General features: G+C 37.1%; 1 protein-coding gene across 1 annotated transcript in view; it reads left to right on the top strand.

Moving 5' to 3' along the window:
* Window positions 1–2,886: 2,886 nt before the first annotated feature.
* Window positions 2,887–21,421, top strand: part of kl-2 (dynein heavy chain 2, axonemal kl-2) — a 1,497,432-nt gene continuing 1,478,897 nt past the window's right edge. Inside the window, exon 1 of the mRNA XM_090414156.1 lies at window positions 2,887–3,118. Coding sequence (XP_090270282.1) covers window positions 2,887–3,118 — 232 coding nt within the window. The remainder of the gene's footprint in view (window positions 3,119–21,421) is intronic.

Here is a 21,421-nt window from a genome sequence, read left to right as displayed (position 1 = left end):
ATTTACCACATATATCTGCTCGGTCTCAACTTTCTCACCCACATCACAATATACTCCATCTTCATACACGTTCACTGCCACTCTCAACATCCACTCTAACTGTGCCATTTCTCCCTGTTCACCCAGCTCACCCCCCCCCCCCATTTCTCTGTTCTTCTTGCATTCCCTTTCTCTCTTTATGGTATAAAGACAGCTGTTGTGGAATGTGTGGTGGAGATACTTAATGAGCAGTTCACACAGGTCTTTCAATTTTGTGAATGTGACTTCATTGAGAGATTGAGAGCACTAGATGATGGTAGGAGAGAGTGATTGTAAGTGAGCAAGAGGTGTATGAGGAGTTGAGTAAACTAGATGTTAATAAGGCTGTGAGACTTGATAATATATCGCCACGTATTCTCAAGGAATGTGCCAGGGAGTTGACACCTGTCTTGACATATTTTTTTAATACGAGTCTTGCACTCGGTCAAGTCCCTAAGGGGTGGAAGGAGGGCAAAATGACTGCTTCCTTGGACAGAGGAGAAGGATACACAATAATATACTTAGATTTCGCAAAGGCTTTTGATAGAGTACTTCATGATAAATTCATAGTTAAACTAGAGCAGATGGGGTTGGATATTAGATTAGTGCATTCGATTGGAGACTGGCTATCTCATAGGTATCAACAAGTTGTGTATGGGGGGATCGATATCCAGGAAAAGGAAAGTCACTAGTGGAGTGCCTTGGATCTGTTTTCGGGCCATTACTGTTTAACTTGTATATTAATGATATAGGTGAAGATTTGGATGGAGATATTCAGTTGTTTGCAGATGATGCAAAGTTGGGATGAACCATGAAGAGTAGAGAAGATGTTGTAGCCTTACAAGAAGATTTGAATAAATTGAGTGATTGGGCATGAAAATGAGGATGTGAGTGCAATGTTGCAAAATGTAAGGTTTTAAAATTTGGAAAATGTTAGTTGGGATGGGATGCAGAATTTATGCTTGGTGAGGATATATTGTCGGAGGTGGAGGAAATAAGAGATCTGGGGGTGATAGTGGATAAGGATCTGAAATGTAGGGGACACATAGCCAAAATTGTGAAGACAATACAAAGGCTTCTGAGAATGATGCGGAGGACACAGACATGTAGAAGTAGGGAGATTCTTGTTCTGTTGTATAAGGCTTTGATTAGGCCACACATGGACTATTGTGTGGCCTAATAAAATTTGGATGGAGATTTGGTCACCTGGTTTTCAGAAGGATGAAGAGATGTTGGAAAGGGTCCAAAGGTGACTGACTAAGGTAATTTCTGACCTCTGGAACGTCGAGTATGAGGAAAGATTGAGAAGATGCAATTTGCAGAGTCTGGTGGACAGGAGGAAGAGGGGAGATATGATAGAGACCTACAATTTGGTAAGGGGTTGTTATAGGATCAATGCTGGAGAAGTTCTGCAGAAAATAGTGGGCGATCGGGGGAGAACCAGAGGTCATCCCTGGAAACTATATAAAGAAGGTGTGAGTAAGGGAGTGAGAGGCAGGTTTTTTTTGTGCAGAGTTGTAAATGATTGGAACGCCTTTCCTGAGAGTGTGGTGTCTGCAGGGAGTTTGAATGTGTTCAAAGCACGGCATGATGAGATGTGTGTGTGTGTGTGTGTGTGTGTGTGTGTGTGTGTGTGTGTGTGTGTGTGTGTGTGTGTGTGTGTGTGTGTGTGTGTGTGTGTGTGTGTGTGTGATAAAAGGATCTTCCAGATGAGTCTTTGACACCATGAGGTTTTGTATAATAATAATAATAATAATAATCTCTCACACTGGTACTGTTTCCACTGCCAAGCACTTCTGTTTCTTCAGTACCACTCTCCTGATTTTTCCTTCATCTCTTTCTTCTGATCTCTTGCAGGCATCGCACACTGTACTTTCATCCAACAACACTTTCTCCAGTACACTCACTCCAAAGCCATTTAAATGCAACAGATCATGCCTGAATTATTTCATTCTTCCCTCAAACACATGCCATACATCCAGAAACATCACTCCCTTCTCCTCACACAGCTCTGATAGCATACTATTTATGATTTTGGCTCTCCATCGCAACTCATCATCGTCATACCTTTGCAATACCGAGGTATGACAACCTTTCCCACTACACTGTTATCTTTCACTTTTCTGAACAGTTTCCTAATATTCATCCTCACCTCTTTCTTATGTCTACTTAGATCATTTGGCCCTACAATTACAACTAATTCTCTTGCTGATTTCTTCCTCATATCCAATGCTTTGATTATCCTACTCATTTTCTCAACTGGTTATTTATTCTGATATTATTTCTTATATTCTGATATTTATTCTGATATTATTCTGAATTTTGTTTAGGTATCTGACATAAATGAATGTTTTATTTACATCATTCATGTACATGTCTGACTTCTTAAAAACATTATTAAGTCATGCATCTATAAGTGGAAAAAAAAGTAGTGATTTGCTCTACAACAGCAGTAGGGAAACTCATGTGTCATGTGCCTGTATTTTGACACAGTAAAAACTATTAATTATATGTAGAAGTATTTCTTTAGATTAATAATAATCTGAGTAATTATCTATGTGTCAGCTTGTAAATATCAATGAATTTTAATATTTTTTACAAAAAATAAAAATGTTTCACATTGTGTAAAATGAATAAGTGATATGTTGAATTCATGCCTACCACTATTTTATGATGATGCTTAATATTAGAAAATTCATGATATTCATATGAAGTATATCATTATAATTGTCTAATGAAGGATAATATTACTATTATTATGAATTAAATTTATTTCAAAAAAATTATTCTATTTAAGATGTACACCAGAATTTTTATTGTTTTTCTTAGGATGAAAAGTGGTTGGTACTCTCATCCCTTAAACTTCGTATGGAACAATTTCAACAACTTTTGCCAGTTATTGAAAACTTGAAAAATCCTACCTTGTATGCACGCCACTGGCAACAGATAAAAGCTTTGGTAGATAAAGAATTTGATCCACATTCAGTGGATTTCACAGTAGAATTTATTGATAATCTAAGAATGCAACAATATGCTGAAGAAGTGGATAAAATATCTGGAGCAGCAACTCAGGAACACTTAATAGAAATTGTATGTATATGTAATATATATATGCCTAGAACTTAAGTAGGATATGATTTAAAAAAAGTAAATAAATAAATAATATGTGTATATTCCACACTTAAAGGAGTTGAGCGCTAAATTTTTATTAAAATACCCTTATTAGGGCAAAACTTCTTACTGGAATAAATAAACATAATATATTTACATTTGAGTCGAGGATCTTCTTTACATGTCCAGATGAACAAACTAGTTTGCGTATGAAGTCACTTCACGACTGAGTTACTTGTATATAGAGCCTAATGGCATCACAGCAATTGTCTTAGTATCCCATAATGCAATGCACACATCTCTGCCGACATATTATTATTATTATGTGACACCTTTTGGCCACTTGGAAATGTGACTTCTGCATTACTTCAACCTTGATATCACCTCTTGTTATTCTCCCACTGATGAGACCTCAACAAAGATTGAAAACGGTCTGAGTAGTGGCCTTTCTCATAATGTATAGTCATTATACATTATGAGGATACGTGCATTACGGGATACTTAGGCAATGTGAATCATCATCATCAAATTCCTGACATGTATCCTCAAGGGGTGTACCGGATATGATAGTACTTCATGAAAAATTTACCTTATTACTAACTTCCTATCTATAATTTTCCTCCAAATCAGTCTGTTACTTGTCAAGACTCCAACATCATTATCAGATCTTATATTTCTATCATCTAAGGCACTTTGTACCATATCAATCCACCTATATCTTGGTCTTCCTCTGGATCGTTTTCCTGCCAACCTGGTAGAGAACACTTGTTTTGCTAATCTTACCTCGCTCATTCTGCTCAAGTGACCATACCACCTGAGATTAGCTCTGCTAACCCATTCCTGGATGCTGACAATGTCAAGTTCTTTCCTAATATCCTCATTTTTAATATGATGTATGATGCCATTGATGCCATCTGTTCACGCTTCTAATCTTTCTCAGGATTCTCATATCTGTGGTCTCTAGTCTTTGGTCAAGTGTTTTACTTCTGACCCAGCTCTCAGATCCATAAGCTAAAACTGGTTTGAACACTGTCTTGTATACAGCTAATTTAGTGTTCCGACTAATTTCTCTCTTATTCCCATGAATTTATTCAGTTGACTTCCTACAATACCAGCTTTATTGATTATGTTGTCTAATTGTATATTTAATATACCATCTTCACTAAAAATTATGCCTAAGTAACTGAAATGTTTTACTTGTTCCACAGGTTTCTCATTCAAAACACAGTTGACATTTTCAACAATTCTACCTATTTTCATTGTCTTTGTCTTTTTATTGCTGCCCTTTATACCATATTTATTACAACAGTTATTCAATTTAGTCAGGCAATCTTGCAAACTTGTCGTGGATTTATTTAGAAGTATAACATCGTCCGCACAAAGCAAAGAGCTGACATTAACATCTCCAATTCTGATATCATGTTTAATACCACTTTCCTTCATAATGTGATCCATATAGATAATGAATAACAGAGGGGATAATGTACATCCTTGTCTCACACCAGATTTAACATTAAACCATCTTCCTGTACTTCCTTCAATTCTAGCTGCTGACTTGCAACTCAAATAAAGACTAAGTATTGCTTGATATAATGCCACATTGACACAATATAACTGTAGTGTGTTGAATAGCTGCTCTCTTGGCACCTTGTCCTATGCCTTTTCCAGATCGACAAAACTTAAATACAGATCTTTGTTATATTCTCATGCTTTCTCCACTAATTATCGTGAAGTGAAGATCTGATCCTGACAGCCTCTATTTGGCCTGAATCCAGCTGGTTCTTCACCAAGCTTTTCTTCCACAATTCTTCTCAACCGTTTCTCAAGTATACTTGCATAGATCTTGCCAGGAACACTCAGTAGGGAAATACCTCTGTAATTCTCACATTCATTTTTATTTCCCTTTTTATATATGGGTACTATGGGAGCTCTACTCCAATCATCAGGAATTCGTCCCTCTGTCCAGGCCTTCTGAACTATGTAGTGCAGCCAGCCACTGTAAGACTTTTATACCACATACTTCAGCATTTCTGGTTGAATACCATCTACTCCTGCTGCCTTTCCATATTTCAAGCCTTTGATGACTTTTTCTACTTCAAGTATGGATATGTATTCCTGACTGTATGCCTGTTGAATGTTTTTTACCACTGTGCTATCACTGCTTGTTTCATTTAGCAATTTTTCGAAGTAATTATTCCATACTTCAAGGATATCTTTTTCTCCCATTTTCAAGTCACCTTTTTCATCTCTAACCTCTTTTACTGCACTCTTTACTCCATTTCTAAGCTTCTTCAACAACTTCCAGAATATCTTACCGCCTTCTTGATATTTATTTTCTATGTTCTTGCCAAAGTCCTCCCATGACTTTTGTTTAGCTAGTTTTACAGAGTGTTTAGCTTTCTTACATTTGTCTCTGTTTTCTCTAAGAGCACAAGCTGACTTATTTGCCAGGAACTTTTCATATGCTATCTTCTTTTCCTTCACTCCCTCTTTAACTTCCTGTGTTCACCATGGAGTTCTGATTTTTCTATCCTTGCAGACAACCTCACTACATGCCTCTCTGGCAGAATCAATCAGGGTTTTCTTCAAGGTTTGCCACTGACTCTCCAAGGTTTGGTTCTTGTTCTCAAACTCTTTCATTTTTTCTTCAATAATCTTTGTGTATTTTGGTCTACAATTCACATATGATAGCTTCTCAACTTTTATTGGCTTTAAAACTTTCTTACATGTCATCCTTTTCAATATGAAATTCAGTTTTATCCTGCTCAAGACTAAATAGTGATCGCTTCCAATTTCAAATCCTCTGTGCACTGTCGTGTCCTACACCAGGGAGAAAACATCACTATCAACAATAACATAGTCGATGAGACCTTTCTTATCACTTATTACCAACACCATATGTTGGAATATGGTGTTAGTAATAAGCAGTCCATGTCCTGAGTAGAAATCCAACAGGTATTTGCCATTATTATTAGCTTTTCTCTTTACTCCAAATTTTCCCCAAACATTTTTGTATGTCTGACAATCACTTCCTACTCTGCTATTTAGAGCCCCCAACAAGGACCAACTTTTCCTTTTTCATTGTGTCAGTAGTGTTCTCTACAGCCTCAAAAAATTCCTCCACTTCTACTTTAGTAGAGCCTTCTGTAGGACCATAGGCACAAATAAGTCTCATTGTCCAGTCCCCATTCTGATATTTGTCCACATCACTCTACTTGACACTTCCTGCTATTCAAGAAGATGAGCCTCATATTTTGTGTTGAATACTGTGGCTACTCCTTCTTTTCCTTGATTATCATTGCCCGAATATAACATTTTGTATTTATTGCTCAGAAAGATCTCACCAGTTTTTGTCTTTTTTGTTTCAGTCACCCCTATTATGTCGATCTGGTAATTCCTCAGCTGGCTCCATTTCTTTGCCATTCAGGTTTCTTATGTTGATAGTACTGATCTTTAACTCTGGTGATGTTGAGTTGGAGTGTGCTTTCAGATTTGTTCCAGTATCTGACACTTTTTGCTGTTCGCCCTGGTTCCCCGGAAAAAACAACTGGGGCCCTTGTTTAACTGGGCAATGCCCCAGCCAGCAGTGAAATTTTGTCATGTTGTACCATTGTTTTGTATATCGGTTTAAGCAAATAAGAATACAATTTGGTCAGCTAAATCCCAAATTGCCAGCCCATCCTCGTTCGTTCAGTATCCAGGTAGATACCCAACAGGGTGCACCACGAGAAGGTGAGGATTGGACATTAGGTCAGAAGCCCTGGTTGGTTCTCCGAATTCCTTTAAAGGCTATGTGGAGGTCTCCTCTCAGTTATACAGCTTTGACCCTTAAGCACCCCGATGTGAAGTCATTAGCCTCTATATATAAGTAACCGAGTTGTGAAGTGACTTCACACTCAGACTTTGTTTGCTTACACTTGGATAAAGGATGAAACTGAGAATATAATTTCTTGGCATCTTTAATTTATGCAAAACATATAATAAAAATACAAGGAGTGGGGTTTAGAAGTTCTGATAAATACCTAGAACAAAAATGATATTAAAGCAATGGATATAACCTCAAGAAAGAACATATCTTAAAACCCTTTAAACTCCCATGTTTTTCAAATTGTAATAATTTGTTTATTTTCTTTTAGGATATATAAAAAGACATGTCACAGGTTTTGAAGAAATTCAAAATTATCAAAACTTTTCAGCACACCCTCGTATTAATGATATGCCTGTAACCCAGTATATAGAATAATATGGATATTAATCTGAATACATGCAAAGAAGATCCTCAGTTGCTTATGATCCTCGGCAAATATATCTTCAATATCAATTACTTCACACACAGGTTTCAAAAAGTTTGCAGTACTACAAATTATCATAGGCTATTGCCTCTGATTCTCTGTAGAATAAGTAGAAACCAGTGCTTGTGATACCAGGCAGTGGGACCAAATAATGCATTGATGAAAGGTAAACATGTGGAGTTTATGAAGAGTATTTCTTTTAAATAATGAAATGTATTTCTTAATTTTCTTGATAAGGTAAGGCTTTGCTGAAGGTTATAAAAAATTGACCACAGTGTTTCACAAATACTGTTATATTTGTTATTTTGCACTTTGTATTTAAAGCAAGAACCTGAATAATTATTATAATAATGATAATAATAATCATTTATTATTATTATCGTTATTATAATAATTATTATTATTATTACATTTAATAATGATAATAATAACAATAATACAGACTAACATGGAATTAACAGACTCATCATGGAAGGTTTCACTCAGAAAGTAACATGTATCATATTGACCCTTAAACGTATTCATAATCATAGTATTCACAACATATTCAGGCAGTGGATTTCATTTGCTCACTGCTCTGCATGTAAAAAATACAATTCTCACTCCCTCCTTCATGACAATTTTACACTACATTTAGTAGGAATGGCCTCTTGTTCTCCTCTTTCCCTCCGCTTTGTACCAGTCTTGTAACTCCCCACCTCAAACTTAAATATCTCTATTATACAATTTACAATAAGGAAATGTAAATTCTGCAATTAACATTTCCTTAGTCTCTTCATATAAACAACATTCTAGAATACTGCTAATGCCTTAGTCACCTATCTCTGAATACTCTCTAGAGTATTCAGAGATAGGTGACTCTGATTTTGCAACTAAAACCACGATGACCCCAAAATTTTTATAAAGTTTTTATACATTTTGCTGAGTTTTTTTTGTTAATAAAATAAAAATTCTATCAGCAGTAAAAGGATAGAGATCGAGGGGAAAGACATACGAGGATGATGTGAGTAAAAGAGTGAGAAGAATGATGGAGAGGGTATGTAGAATGCATTGTGAAGGTGTGATTAGCGTGTAGACAGTAAATGAGTTTGTAAATGTTTTATGTACACTTTGTTAGGGGACCTGCTCTAATGATTCTTGCAAAACTGTGGAGATCTGATAATAATAACAGTAAGGTTTTTCTTTTGCATAATTATATTTTGCTAATCTTTTATTGTGAAATTTGACATTTCTGAATTGAGAATTACCATTTTAAATTGAAAATGACTAAGTTGTTAATTTAATTAATAGAAAATTATTTTCTGTAGTAGCTTTTATATAGCAGCATTAATGATTTAGTAGCTGTTTTAGAGGAATGGAATAGCCTAGAAAGTTGAATGAATGAATGAGTAGAGGTACAGTTTTATGTGAGGAGATGGAGGGCTGTGTATGAGACTCACTGGGAGCCCTCCAGTCTTGACTCCATGGAAATGCTGTTTATTTAATAATAATTCATCTCATGAAATGTGTCTCTACATTTCATGAGATACATAACTAACTGTCATCATAATAAACAATGCACATTAATGCATTGGCATTTAATAATCTTAATCTTAAGTGAAAGTCATTCTTGGGCATCATGTTTAAAATCACTATACAGAGTTTATCTCACAACCATATTATTAATTGCATTTTGTTTTGAGATAACACAGGCAACTTTTGTATCATTTCTATATTATTATTGTTATTATTTAAGTAACCTATGTGAAGCCCACTTAACCAGCAACATCTATCATAATGAACTTTGAAGTTATTTACACTCATTGCTCCCTGCATTCACAGCAGCAATGCACTCCACTCACCAACAACACTCCATGCAATAATAATACATTTAGTTTAATCCTTTATTCAAGTGTGAGCAAACAAAGTTTGCGCCTGAAAATATCTTCAGGACTGAGGAAAGGTAGTACAACACTAGGCAACTTGGAGCAAAGGTGGACCACTACCTTTCCTCATTCCTGAAGATATTTTCAGGTGCAAACTTTGTTTGCTCACACTTGGATAAAGGATTAAACTAAATTTATTATAGTCTAACCAAGTGCAAAATAAACTTTCAACCCTGCATGTAAAAAATCTCCTCTTCTCTACCATATCTTAAGCGATATTAATTTCATAAAAATCCCCCATACTTTTAGTAAACAACAACAACTCCAGATGTCCAAGACCAAACTCATTCAAATCTATCAGCTTTGAAACATTCTACCTTCTCTTCAGATTCACTTCATACATTCATAAATTGAACACTCTCGCCTGACAATTCAGCCATCTTGTCATTCAGTATCATTGCTCTCTATCTCAGTTCACTACCATCATATCTGGCCAACAAACTCACCATTTTCCCAATGACACTATTATTATTATTATTATTATTATTATTATTATTATTATTATTATTATTATTATTATTATTACACCCCTATGGAGTCGACAGACTCATCATGGTAGGTTCATTCAACTAACAACATATTTATCATATAGAATCTTAAAATTCTTAACACTCCTTGCATTAATAACACATTCTGGTAATACATTCCATTCACTAGCAATTCTCCATGTAAAAAATCTACTCCTCACACCTCTATCATATCACCTCTCTTCCCCCTTATCTCTCTTCACCTATCCATCGAGCTCTGCAATCCACATTTCTTCAATCTCTCTCCATAGCCAGCACAGCATTCCAAATTCCTGATTTTTTTTTTTTTTTTTTTTTTAATCCCAAGACCTTAAGGAGTCAAAGACTCATTTGGAAGGTCCTTTTATCTCACACACACACACACACACACACACACACACACACACACACACACACACACACACACACACACACACACACACACACACACACACACACACACACAATGTCTCTTAAACACACTCAAACTACTTGCAGACACCATACTCTCAGGCAAGGCATTCCGATCATTTACAACTCTGCATGAAAAAAACCTGCTTCTCGCTTCCCTACTCACACCCTCTTTATACAGTTTCCAGGGATGACCTCTAGTTCTCCCCCGATCTCCCACTATTTTCTGTAGAACTTCTCCAGCATTGATCCTATAACAACCTCTTACCAACCTGTAGAGGTCTCTATCATATCTCCTCTATTCCTCCTGTCCACCAGACTCTGGAAATTACATCTTCTCAATCTTTCCTCATACTCGACATTCCAGAGGTCAGAAATTACCTTAGACAGTTGCCTTTGGATGCTTTTCAACATCTCTTCATCCTTCTGAAAACCAGGTGACCAAATCTGGGCACAATAATTCATGTGTGGCCTAATCAAAGCCTTATACAACGGAACAAGAATCTCCCTACTTCTACACGTCAGTGTCCTCCACATCATTCCCAGAAGCCTTTGTGTTGTCTTCACAATTTTGGTGATGTGTCCCCTATATTTGAGATACTCATCCACTATCAGCTCCAGATCTCTTATTTCCTCCACCTCCAACAATATATCCTCATCAACATAAATTCTGCATCCCATCTTTGTTTTCCAAATTTTAAAACCTTACATTTTGCAACATTGCACTCACATCCTCATTTCCATGCCCAATCACTCAATTTATTCAAGTCTTCTTGTAAGGCCATGACATCTTCACTACTCTTCATGGTTCATCCCAACTTTGCATCATCTGCAAACAACTGAATATCTCCATCCAAATCTTCATCAATATCATTAATATACACGTTAAACAGTATTGGCCCTAAAACAGACCCCTGAGGCACTCCACTAGTGACTTTCCTTTTCCTGGATATCGCTCTCCCATACACAACTTGTTGATACCTATCAGATAGCCAGTCTCCAATCCAATGCACTAATCTAATATCCAACCCCATCTGCTCTAGCTTGACTATCAACTTATCATGAGGTACTCTATCAAAAGCCTTTGCAAAATCCAAGTATATTACTGTGTATCCTTCTCCTGTGTCCAAGGAAGCAGTCACTTTATTGTAATAAGTAAGTAGATTACTAAGGCATGACCTCCCTTTTGCAAATTAATGCTGTCCATCAAAGATAATACCATTGTAGTCAACCCAACTCTGGATCCTAGTTCTTACAAGCTTCTCCAACAACTTAACCACAACACCTGACATCACAGATAGGCCTACAGTTTGATGCTTGAGTTCAATCACCTCTTTTATGAAGTGGCACAAACTTGCCTTCCTTCCACTCCTTAGGAACTTGACAGAGTGCAAGACTCATATTAAAAAAATATGTCAAGGTAGGTTTCAACTCCCTGGCACATCCCTTCAGAATACATGGTGATATATTATCAAGTCTCACAGCCTTATTAACATCTAGTTTACTCAACTCCCCATACATCATGCCCTTCCATCTCTATTCTTGTCAGGATATCGTCCTCTTCCAACCATGTCTCACTTATATTGTCTTAGATACTCATCTCTTGACCCTCTCCAATGTCTCCACATCACATTGAAAACTAGATGACCAGATCTGAGCACAATAGTCCAAGTGTGGTCTGACCAGTGCCTTATACAGTGGCACAACCACTTCCTTATCCTTGCATGTTAGAGTATTTTTTATCATAGTTATCACTACAATGTGCAACCTTTGCAACATTAGCAATATGCCCTCTAAACTTCAGTCTACTGTCACTTCCAAATCTCTAATTTCATCCACTTCCTACAGATATCTGCCTGATGGAACGTTGGTTTTCTCAGTCTATAGAAGACCCATCCATGCAGGTGGATACATTCACCAACATTCCCACCATCCATCCTCCAAACAATATGGAGTCATTAAGACACTACACAACAGGGCTAAACTTATCTGTTCAAATGACAATGCCCTAACCACAGAACTAAACCACATTCTCAACACTTTCTCAGCCAGTGGCTATCCCCCCCAAAAAATCCAAAAAATATTGAAACCAGTAAAAAACAACCCCCTCCCTCACAACAAGGATTACTCTAAATCTATCACCATACCCTATATCCGAGGCACCTCAGAAAACAAAAATCCTAAAAAAACATGACTTAACTTCTTGTTACAGACCATATAAAAAATTGGCATTCCATATCTGCTCTACTAAAGACCCCCCCCCCAAACCTACCTGGTGTATACCAGGTCCCTTTGCAGCTGCAAGCTGGCCTACTTTGGCCAAACAGGCAGGACAGCAAATATCAGAATTTCAGAACACAAGGACTACATTCGGTTTCACCAATACAGCCACTCTGGTCTTGCTGACCATGCGCTGGATACTTGCCATAGAATACGGTGGAAGAAAGCCACGATAATACTCCGTAGTAAATACAAATATGAAAGGCTTTTCATGGAATCAGCTTCAGTCCTAAGAAACAATCCAAACCTCAACAAATTTGGCTGCATGAGACCCCCCTCAAATTTGGGAAACCTACATCAGAAGACTTCCAGCCCATTCGCCTAAGAATACCAACATTGCCTGCTAGGGGTTACCATCAGGACTTTAGGAGAAATAATAGCTTCCTGCTTCTTCCTCACTTACTGTTTGTTGTGCCTGCGTGCACGTGTCTTGTTCTTAAGTTCCTTGAAAATGGCAACGTGACATTGCCGAAATATTGAAGTATATTAAAATTTATTTTAATATATCCTAGTTTATGTTTTAATTTTTTTTAATTATTTAGTAAAAAAAAGCAGTACTACTTATAATTCTTCCCAACTTTGCATCATCAGGAAATAATGATGCACTGGGGATACCAAAGATTCCCCAGTGACTCCACATGATATATTGTTTACAAACAAGTTAAACAGCAGGGACCCAAGAACTGAACCCTTGGCCACACCACTAGTTACCCTTCTTTTTTGAGACTCTGCTCCATCATACACAACCTGCTGGTATCGTTCACAGAGCCAATCACTGATTCATCTAACCAATATACTATCTATTCCCATCCTCTGCAGCTTGTACACCAATTTATCATGTGATAATCTATCAAATATTTTTGCAAAGGCTAAGAATATCACTTTATATGATTTTCCCTTATCTAACACACTCGTCACCTTATCATAAAATGCAGGTAAATTACTAAAACAGGACCTACCCTTTTACAAACCCATGCTGACCATCATCAAGAATGCTGTGTCCATCAGCCCAATTCTGTATTCTGTTCCTTACCAATTTCTCCAACACCTTGACCACAACTGCATTTATCAAGACTGGCATATAGTTGGAGACTTTTGTCTTAGAACCATGCTTGTGGAGTGGTACTATTTTGCCTTCTTTCCACTCCTTAGGAACTCTACCCACTGCAAGACTTTCATTAAATAACCAGGTCAAGGGAATAACCGACTGTGATGCACATTCCTTAAGAATACGTGGTGATATGTCATCCATTCCCACAGCTTTATTGACATCTAACCCAACCAACATCTGATACACCTCTGTTTCTTTCACTTCCACTTCTCCTAATACTTCCCTCTCTTCTATGTATTGTACCAGATCATTTATACCAGTATGATATATGCTAATACAGTGCTTATTCAATAATTCCGCTATATCCTTTGCAGCTGTTAGTCTGCTGCCATGACTATCCACCAATGTTAGTCTGCCATAATTATTCTTCCTCTTGCTTGCCATGCAGCAGAAAACTTCCCTTGAGTTAGCCTTGGCCTGACCAGCTAATACTGCACCTTTTCTTTCTTTACCACGCTTGTCACCTTATTAGCCTGCAGTTTATACTCTTCATGGAACTGATCACTACCAACTGTCTTGTGCCTCCTCCATAGCATTTTCTTTTCCATCAAAGCTTGCTTGATTTCACTGTTCATCCATTTCACTCGATATGCAGTTATATATTGCTTTTGTCAAATACTGGCTTGTCAGTTTCCATGCATTGTCAACATCTTTTCCACTTATCTCAACTATCCAATGTACTGATGCTAATTGACTACAGAGCTGCCTGTAATCACCTACTTTATACTTTCACATGTATCCTCTTTTGGCAGTGACCTTTTCTTGTTTCATCACTTTTCAAACAAGTACCTCCTGATCATTCTCAACAACCAGCAGCAGTGTCAATACTTCATTAACAACTATATGTTATTATTATTATTATTATTATTATTATTATTATTATTAAACAAGACCTCATGAAGTCAAAGACTCATCTAGGAGATCCTTTTATCTCACACACATCTCATCATACCGGGTCTTAAACACATTCAAACTCCTTGCAGACACCACACTCTCAGGCAAGGCATTCCAATCATTCATAACTCTGCACGAAAAAAACCTGCCTCTCACTCCCCTACTCACACCCTCTTTATACAGTTTCCAGGGATGACCTCTGGTTCTCCCCTGATCTCCCACTATTCTCTGTAGAACTTCTCCACCATTGATCCTATAACAACCCCTTACCAACTTGTAGGTCTCTATCATATCTCCCCTCTTCCTTCTCTCCACTAGACTCTGCAAATTACATCTTTTCAATCTTTCCTCATACTCGACATTCCAGAGGTCAGAAACTACCTTAGTCAGTCGCCTTTGGACCCTTTCCAACATCTCTTCATCCTTCTGAAAACCAGGTGACCAAATCTGGGCACAATAGTCCATGTGTGGCCTAATCAAAGCTTTATACAATGGAACAAGAATCTCCCTTCTTCTACACGTCAGTGTCCTCCTCATCATTCCCAGAAGTCTTTGTGTTGTCTTCACAATTTTGGCGATGTGTCCCCTAAATTTCAGATCCTTATCCACTATCACTCCCAGATCTCTTATTTCCTCTACTTCCAACAATATATTCTCACCAAGCATAAATTCTGCATCCCATCTTTGTTTTCCAAATTTTAAAACCTTACATTTTGCAACATTGAACTCACATCCCCATTTGCTTGCCCAATCACTCAATTTATTCAAGTCTTCTTGCAAGGTCACAACATCTTCACTACTCATTATGGTTCGTCCCAACTTTGCATCAACTGTAAACAACTGAATATCTCCATCCAAATCTTTGCCAATATCATTAATATACAAGTTAAATAGTAATGGCCCTAAAACAGATCCCTGAGGCACTCCACTAGTGACTTTCCTTTTCCTAGATATTGCACCCCCTTACACAACTTGTTGATACCTATCAGATAGCCAGTCTCCAATCCAATGCACTAATCTAATATCCAACTCCATCTGCTCTAGTTTGACTGTCAACTTATCATGAGGTACTCTATCAAAAGCTTTTGCAAAATCCAAGTATATTACTGTGTATCCTTCTCCTCTGTCCAAGGAAGCAGTCACTTTATTGTAATAAGTAAGTAGATTACTAAAACACGACCTCCCTTTAGCAAATCCATGATGTCCATCAAAGATTATACCATTGTTGTCAACCCAACTCTGGATCCTAGTTCTCACAAGCTTCTCCAACAACTTAACCACAACACCTGACACACAGATAGGCCTATAGTTTGATGCTTGAGTTCGATCACCTCCTTTATGAAGTGGCACAATCTTGCCCTCCTTCCACTCTTTAGGGACTTGACCAAGTGCAAGACTCGTATTAAAAAAATATGTCAAGGCAGGTGTCAACTGTCTGGCACATTCCTTCAGAATACGTGGTGATATATTATCAAGTCCCACAGCCTTATTTACATCTAGTTTACTCAACTCCCCAAACACCTCTTGCTCACCTACAGTCAGTCTCTCCTCTGCATCATCAACTGCTCTTAATCTCTCCATGAAGTCACATTCACAAGATTGAAAGATCTTTATGAACTGCTCATTAAGTATCTCCACCACACATTCTGCAACAGCTGTCTTTATACCATTTCCTCCAATCAATGTCATCCTTCCATAATCATTCTTTCTTTTGCTGGCTACATATCGAAAGAACTCCCTAGGATTCTTTTTAGCTTCATTAGCTAACTGCTGTTCATACCTCTCTTTAGCTACTCTCACCAACCAAGTCACTCTCCTTGCCTGGTCTTTGTAGAACTCATGAAATTGGTTACTTCCACTTCTCTTATGCTGCCTCCACAATGCCCTTTTTCTCTGTATTGCATGCTTAATCTCTTTATTCATCCATCTCACACCCATCTTTCATCCAACTTATTTAACCTTCTCACCCATGGTATACATTTAGACATTGCATCCACTAAATATTTTTTGAAAATCCCCCAAGCTGCATTGATCTCTTTTCCAGCTAACTTTTCATTCCATGCTACACCTGCAAGCTGTCTCCTGAGCTCTTCATAATCACCCCCCCTTGTAGTTCCACATATACCCTTTTTTCACAGGGGTCCTTGCACTGCTGGCAACCACCCAAGGTTATATGTTTTAAAATGTTGTAAAGTTATAACCAAATCCAAAACACTAAAGCCTCTAGTTGCTTCAATGCCATGCTGCTTAAGATTCTTATCTCTCAGAAATTCTACAAACTCGCTCTCCTTGTTCCCATTCACTATCTTCTCCTTCCAGTCTATATTCCTGTAATTAAAGTCACCCATCAGGATCACCTTCTTTTTACCCAAAGCGTTTCCTAAACATTTCACAATCAGTATTCTCTGCATTCCCTGGCCTATAAAATCATCCTATCAGATATATAAAAACCTTTTTATTTCAACTTTGAGGAGGGGGGGGGGGGAGTGCTAACAGCACTCCCTCCTCCTCTTTTCACATGTCTATCCTTCTGGAAAATTATATATCCTTCTAATTCTACTTCCAACATCACATTCTCTTCAGATAACCAAGTTTCACTTATTCCAATTATTTTTGGGCATACCGTTTCAATCAATGCAACAAACTCAGCTTTCTTGTTTTGAATACTCCTTACATTTGTGTATAAGCATAACAATCGCTGCGTGTTTTAGGCCATTCTACCAGCAACAACATTTTCTGTTCTAGTTGCTATACTATACCCCTCTCTTCGGTTTGACCACTCCCACTTTCCTGATCCTGACTGTGATTTCCATTCGTACCTGTCTCATCCTCACCTTTATGCATTCCATCACCTTGTGCTGCTGCTTCGCCTACTTGCAACAACTTCTTCAAATCATTTTCACATTCTTTGTCTCATTATCCAAGCCATTTGTATATTACCGACCACTGATTCTGATGTCTGTTCCTTCTATGCAAAGAATTTGATATTTTATTCAAAACATCTGATATTAGCAATGCTGTTGATTTGCAGAAAGGAGAAGTGTAAAAGACAATTGTTATGGCAGGAGCAAATGATTTGAAAGGGTAGAAATATGCACTGCGAGAAGATTGAAATGCAAAAATGAAGAGTAAGGAAGTAAAAATTGTGAGTCTGCTGCTTTGGTATGATAAGACAGAATTGAGAAGAAGGGTCATGATTGCTAATGAGTACATGAGAAGATTGTGCAGTAGGAATGATGTGTAGTTTATTGATGAATGGAGTGAATTTGATGGACACAAAAGGACTTATATATGCCTGACGAATTACATTTAAATGGTTTTGGAGTTAGATGTTTGGAGAAAGTGTTGTTTAGTGAGAGTTTGGAAGGGTCACAGGGATGCTCATTTATCACAGAGATGGCCAGACACATGCCTGGCCATCCCTGTGATAAATGAGCATGTGCAGAAATGACTATGCAATTCTTAATGCCATTTCACAAGTTTCCAATTTGAATGGGTTGGTAATGATATTACACAAGGGTAATTAAGGGTACATGGGGATTTTGAAATGCATTTGCACAAATGCAAGAAGTATCAGGAATAAGGGATAAGAATTTTTGGCATTGATCATCTGTACTTGGCCAAAAATTATATGCATCAGTGAGACCTGATTGACAGAAAATGATATACTTACAGGAATAGAATGTAAAGGGGATTGTATTTTCAGGGAGGATAGAGGGAGATGGTTCATTTGAGGCTGTCTGGTGTGAGATAGAGGCCAATAGGACAAAATATGTTATTGGGTGCAGCTATAGACCGGGGGGTGGTCCACGGGAAGATGTTGATACTATGTATTGGCAGATTAGTCCAATGAATGCAGGCTGAACAATCATTACGGGAAACTATAACTATGAGGACATAGATTAGAAGGGGGATAGGGGATATGGCAAGATGGAAGTAGAATTTATACAGATAAGGGATAATTACATGCAACAACATATTACAGAAGGGACAAGGGCTTTGAGAATGTTGGATCTGACCATAACATCCGAAGATATATCCATAACCAAGGTAGACACTTGCCTCCTGGGGAGAATAACCATACACTCTTATTCTGGGAATTTGCCCAAATATGTGAAATTCTCTGTCAAGAAAGGATTTAACTATAAAGCTGGTAATTATGACAGACTTAGGATGCATCTTGGAGCAGTACCATGGCTTGAAAGTTTTCCCATGGCTACTGACAATCTTTCTTTCTACAAAGAAAGAATGTTAGTAATGCATGGGAAGTGGTCAGAGATTGTTTGAGAGAAGCAGTATCAGACTGCATACCCAAGATCAGAAGGAAAAACCAAGTGGAAATTAAGTGGATAATTAGAGATATAAAGCAAGAGCTGCAAAAAAAGAAAACACTATGGAGGGAATATAAAGAGAAAGGTGATCAGCATGGTCATGAACAGTGCAAACTGCATGCAATAAGGGTGACTAGTTTGGTAATAAAGGCCAAATCAGATTATGAGAAAAAATTAGCTAAGCAGGCCTAAGTAAACCCAAAAGAGTTTTTTCGTTATGTGACAAATAAGATGAAAAATGACTATAGCAGGATGTCTTTGAACAGTGCTCATAGTAGCAAGGTGACAGAGGAAAAAGAAATAGTTGAATTGCTGAGCGATCATTTTGTAAAGGTGTATCATCCAGGTGGAGGCTTTGCAGTTGCTGATGTGAAAATTATCAAAATTGAGATAAATGAAGAGGAGGTGTTCAGCATATTGAAAAACATGAATGTAAATACAGCAGTGGGACTGGATGGCATGAATGTGCAAGAGAATTAGCATTGCCTCTGGTGAAGCTGTTCAATCTATGTTTCTACTCTGGCATGGTTCCGAGTAAGTGGAAAGAGTGTAAGATAGTTCCATTGCATAAAGGCAGCTCCAAGACAGAGGAAGCAAGCTACAAACCAATTAATATATCAGGAGTGGTTGTTAAAGTATTAAAGGAAAAGTTGATTAAAGGTAAAATCTAACATTGGGTGGAAAGAGAGGCAATATTTACTGATTTCTTCTGGTAACTTTATTCACACACTATAATGCATTCCTTTTTCTCATTTTTCTTTACTGCTGCCATTTTTGTAATGCAAATGAGCACTTTCCCCTTTCATGTTTATCAAAAACAGCAACCAAAGCAAACACTTTTAAAATCACAAAACCTCCATAATGCCCATATCATCTGACTATATCCAGTCTGACAAAAGCACTATTATAAAATTATAATAGTGCTTTACAAAATATTACAAAAGCACTTGGTCAGACTATAATAAATTTAGTTTAATCCTTTATCCAAGTGTGTGCAAACAAAGTTTGTGCCTGAAAGTATCTTCAGGACTGGGGTAAAGTGGTACAACAATACTGAGATAGAGTGTTGGTAGTTTGCTCCACCTTTGCAAGGAGTCGCCCGGTGTCGTACCACTTTACCCCAGTCCTGAAGATACTTTCAGGTGCAAACTTTGTTTGCACACACTTGGATAAAGGATTAAACTAAATTTATTATAGTCTGACCAAGTGAAAAATAAACTTTCAACATCTTTCTCTAAATCTAGAGTAATTTAATAAAAAGGTGGCACACCGTTTGGCAGCTCCTATAGGAGGAGATGATTTCTAATACTTCTGCCTTGGTATCTCCACTTGGGCCTGGCTCCCACTGAAGAGACCTCAATAAAGGTCGAAACTAGTCTGGGTAGTGGCCCTTCCCTTAATGCATAACATTATACATATCTGCAAGGAGATGTGTTTTGCATTATGGGAGATACTGAGATAGGAGTGTTGGTAGCTTGCTCCACCTTTGCAAGGAGTCGCCCGCCGTTGTATCACTTTACCCCAGTCCTGAAGATGCTTTCAGGCGCAAACTTTGTTTGCACACACTTGTATAAAGGATTAAACTAAATTTATTACACTATTATAAAACATATTACAAAATTATAATTAAGAAAAAAAACTTTTTTGTAACACTGTTCCAGTACATTACTAACTCTCCTGGCAGCACTAGCGACATCCTATCACTATTATACAGTTTTATATTAACTATTATACAGTTTTATATTAACTTTATTATACAGTTTTATATCAGCTTTATATTATATTATAATATAGTTTTTTATATTAAAAACTAACAGTAATAAAAGCAATAATTAGAATTCATAATTAACAGTGTGCAGAAGAAAAGTGCAGTGTTGATGTGTGAATGTTATTCTAGTTTTTCAGTAAAGGGAGACATATACTATGCAATTAATTCTATTATCTTTAAGGTAGAATCTGTTCAGTATAGCAACATATATATATATATATATATATATATAGGTAATTTTTTTTTTGTGGCATGCTGTTTATTATATTTTTATATCAGATTTCTGTTTTCAGGTGTAAATGTGAACCATAGATCTTTTTAATTATGTATGATACAAGGAAATGTTTGTACATCCCCATGTCATATGTGAATATCGTCATTTTTATCATTTTATATTTTTTTCATTTTTATCATGATTATCATTAGTCATTTTTATACCAATTACTGCTATGGTGAGTAGCATTCACTGGATGTAACATATATACAAAATATATTCTTGAAATTAATTAATACATAATTGGATGTGGAAAACTTGCATCAGCAGATTAGTACAATGAGTACAAGTCAAATAATTATTATGGGAGACCTCAACTTCAGAATCATAGATTGAATGGAAAAAAAAAATCACATGACAGGAAGGAAATGGAATTTATACACTACTGAGAGATAAGTACTTGAAGTAGAATGTGATGGTGGGGGGGGGTATGAGAGAGTATTGGATCTTGTTATAGGATCAGAAGACCTGCCCATGACTGAGGTGGCTAGATTGTCTCC

Source organism: Typopeltis vanoorti, chromosome 24 (assembly GCF_054136105.1).
Source record: "Typopeltis vanoorti isolate ZY-2024b chromosome 24, IOZ_Tvanoo_1.0, whole genome shotgun sequence".
Taxonomy (NCBI): Eukaryota; Metazoa; Arthropoda; class Arachnida; order Uropygi; family Thelyphonidae; genus Typopeltis; species Typopeltis vanoorti.
Note: the sequence above shows the minus strand (reverse complement) of the source record. Positions and strands in the feature narration are given on the sequence as shown.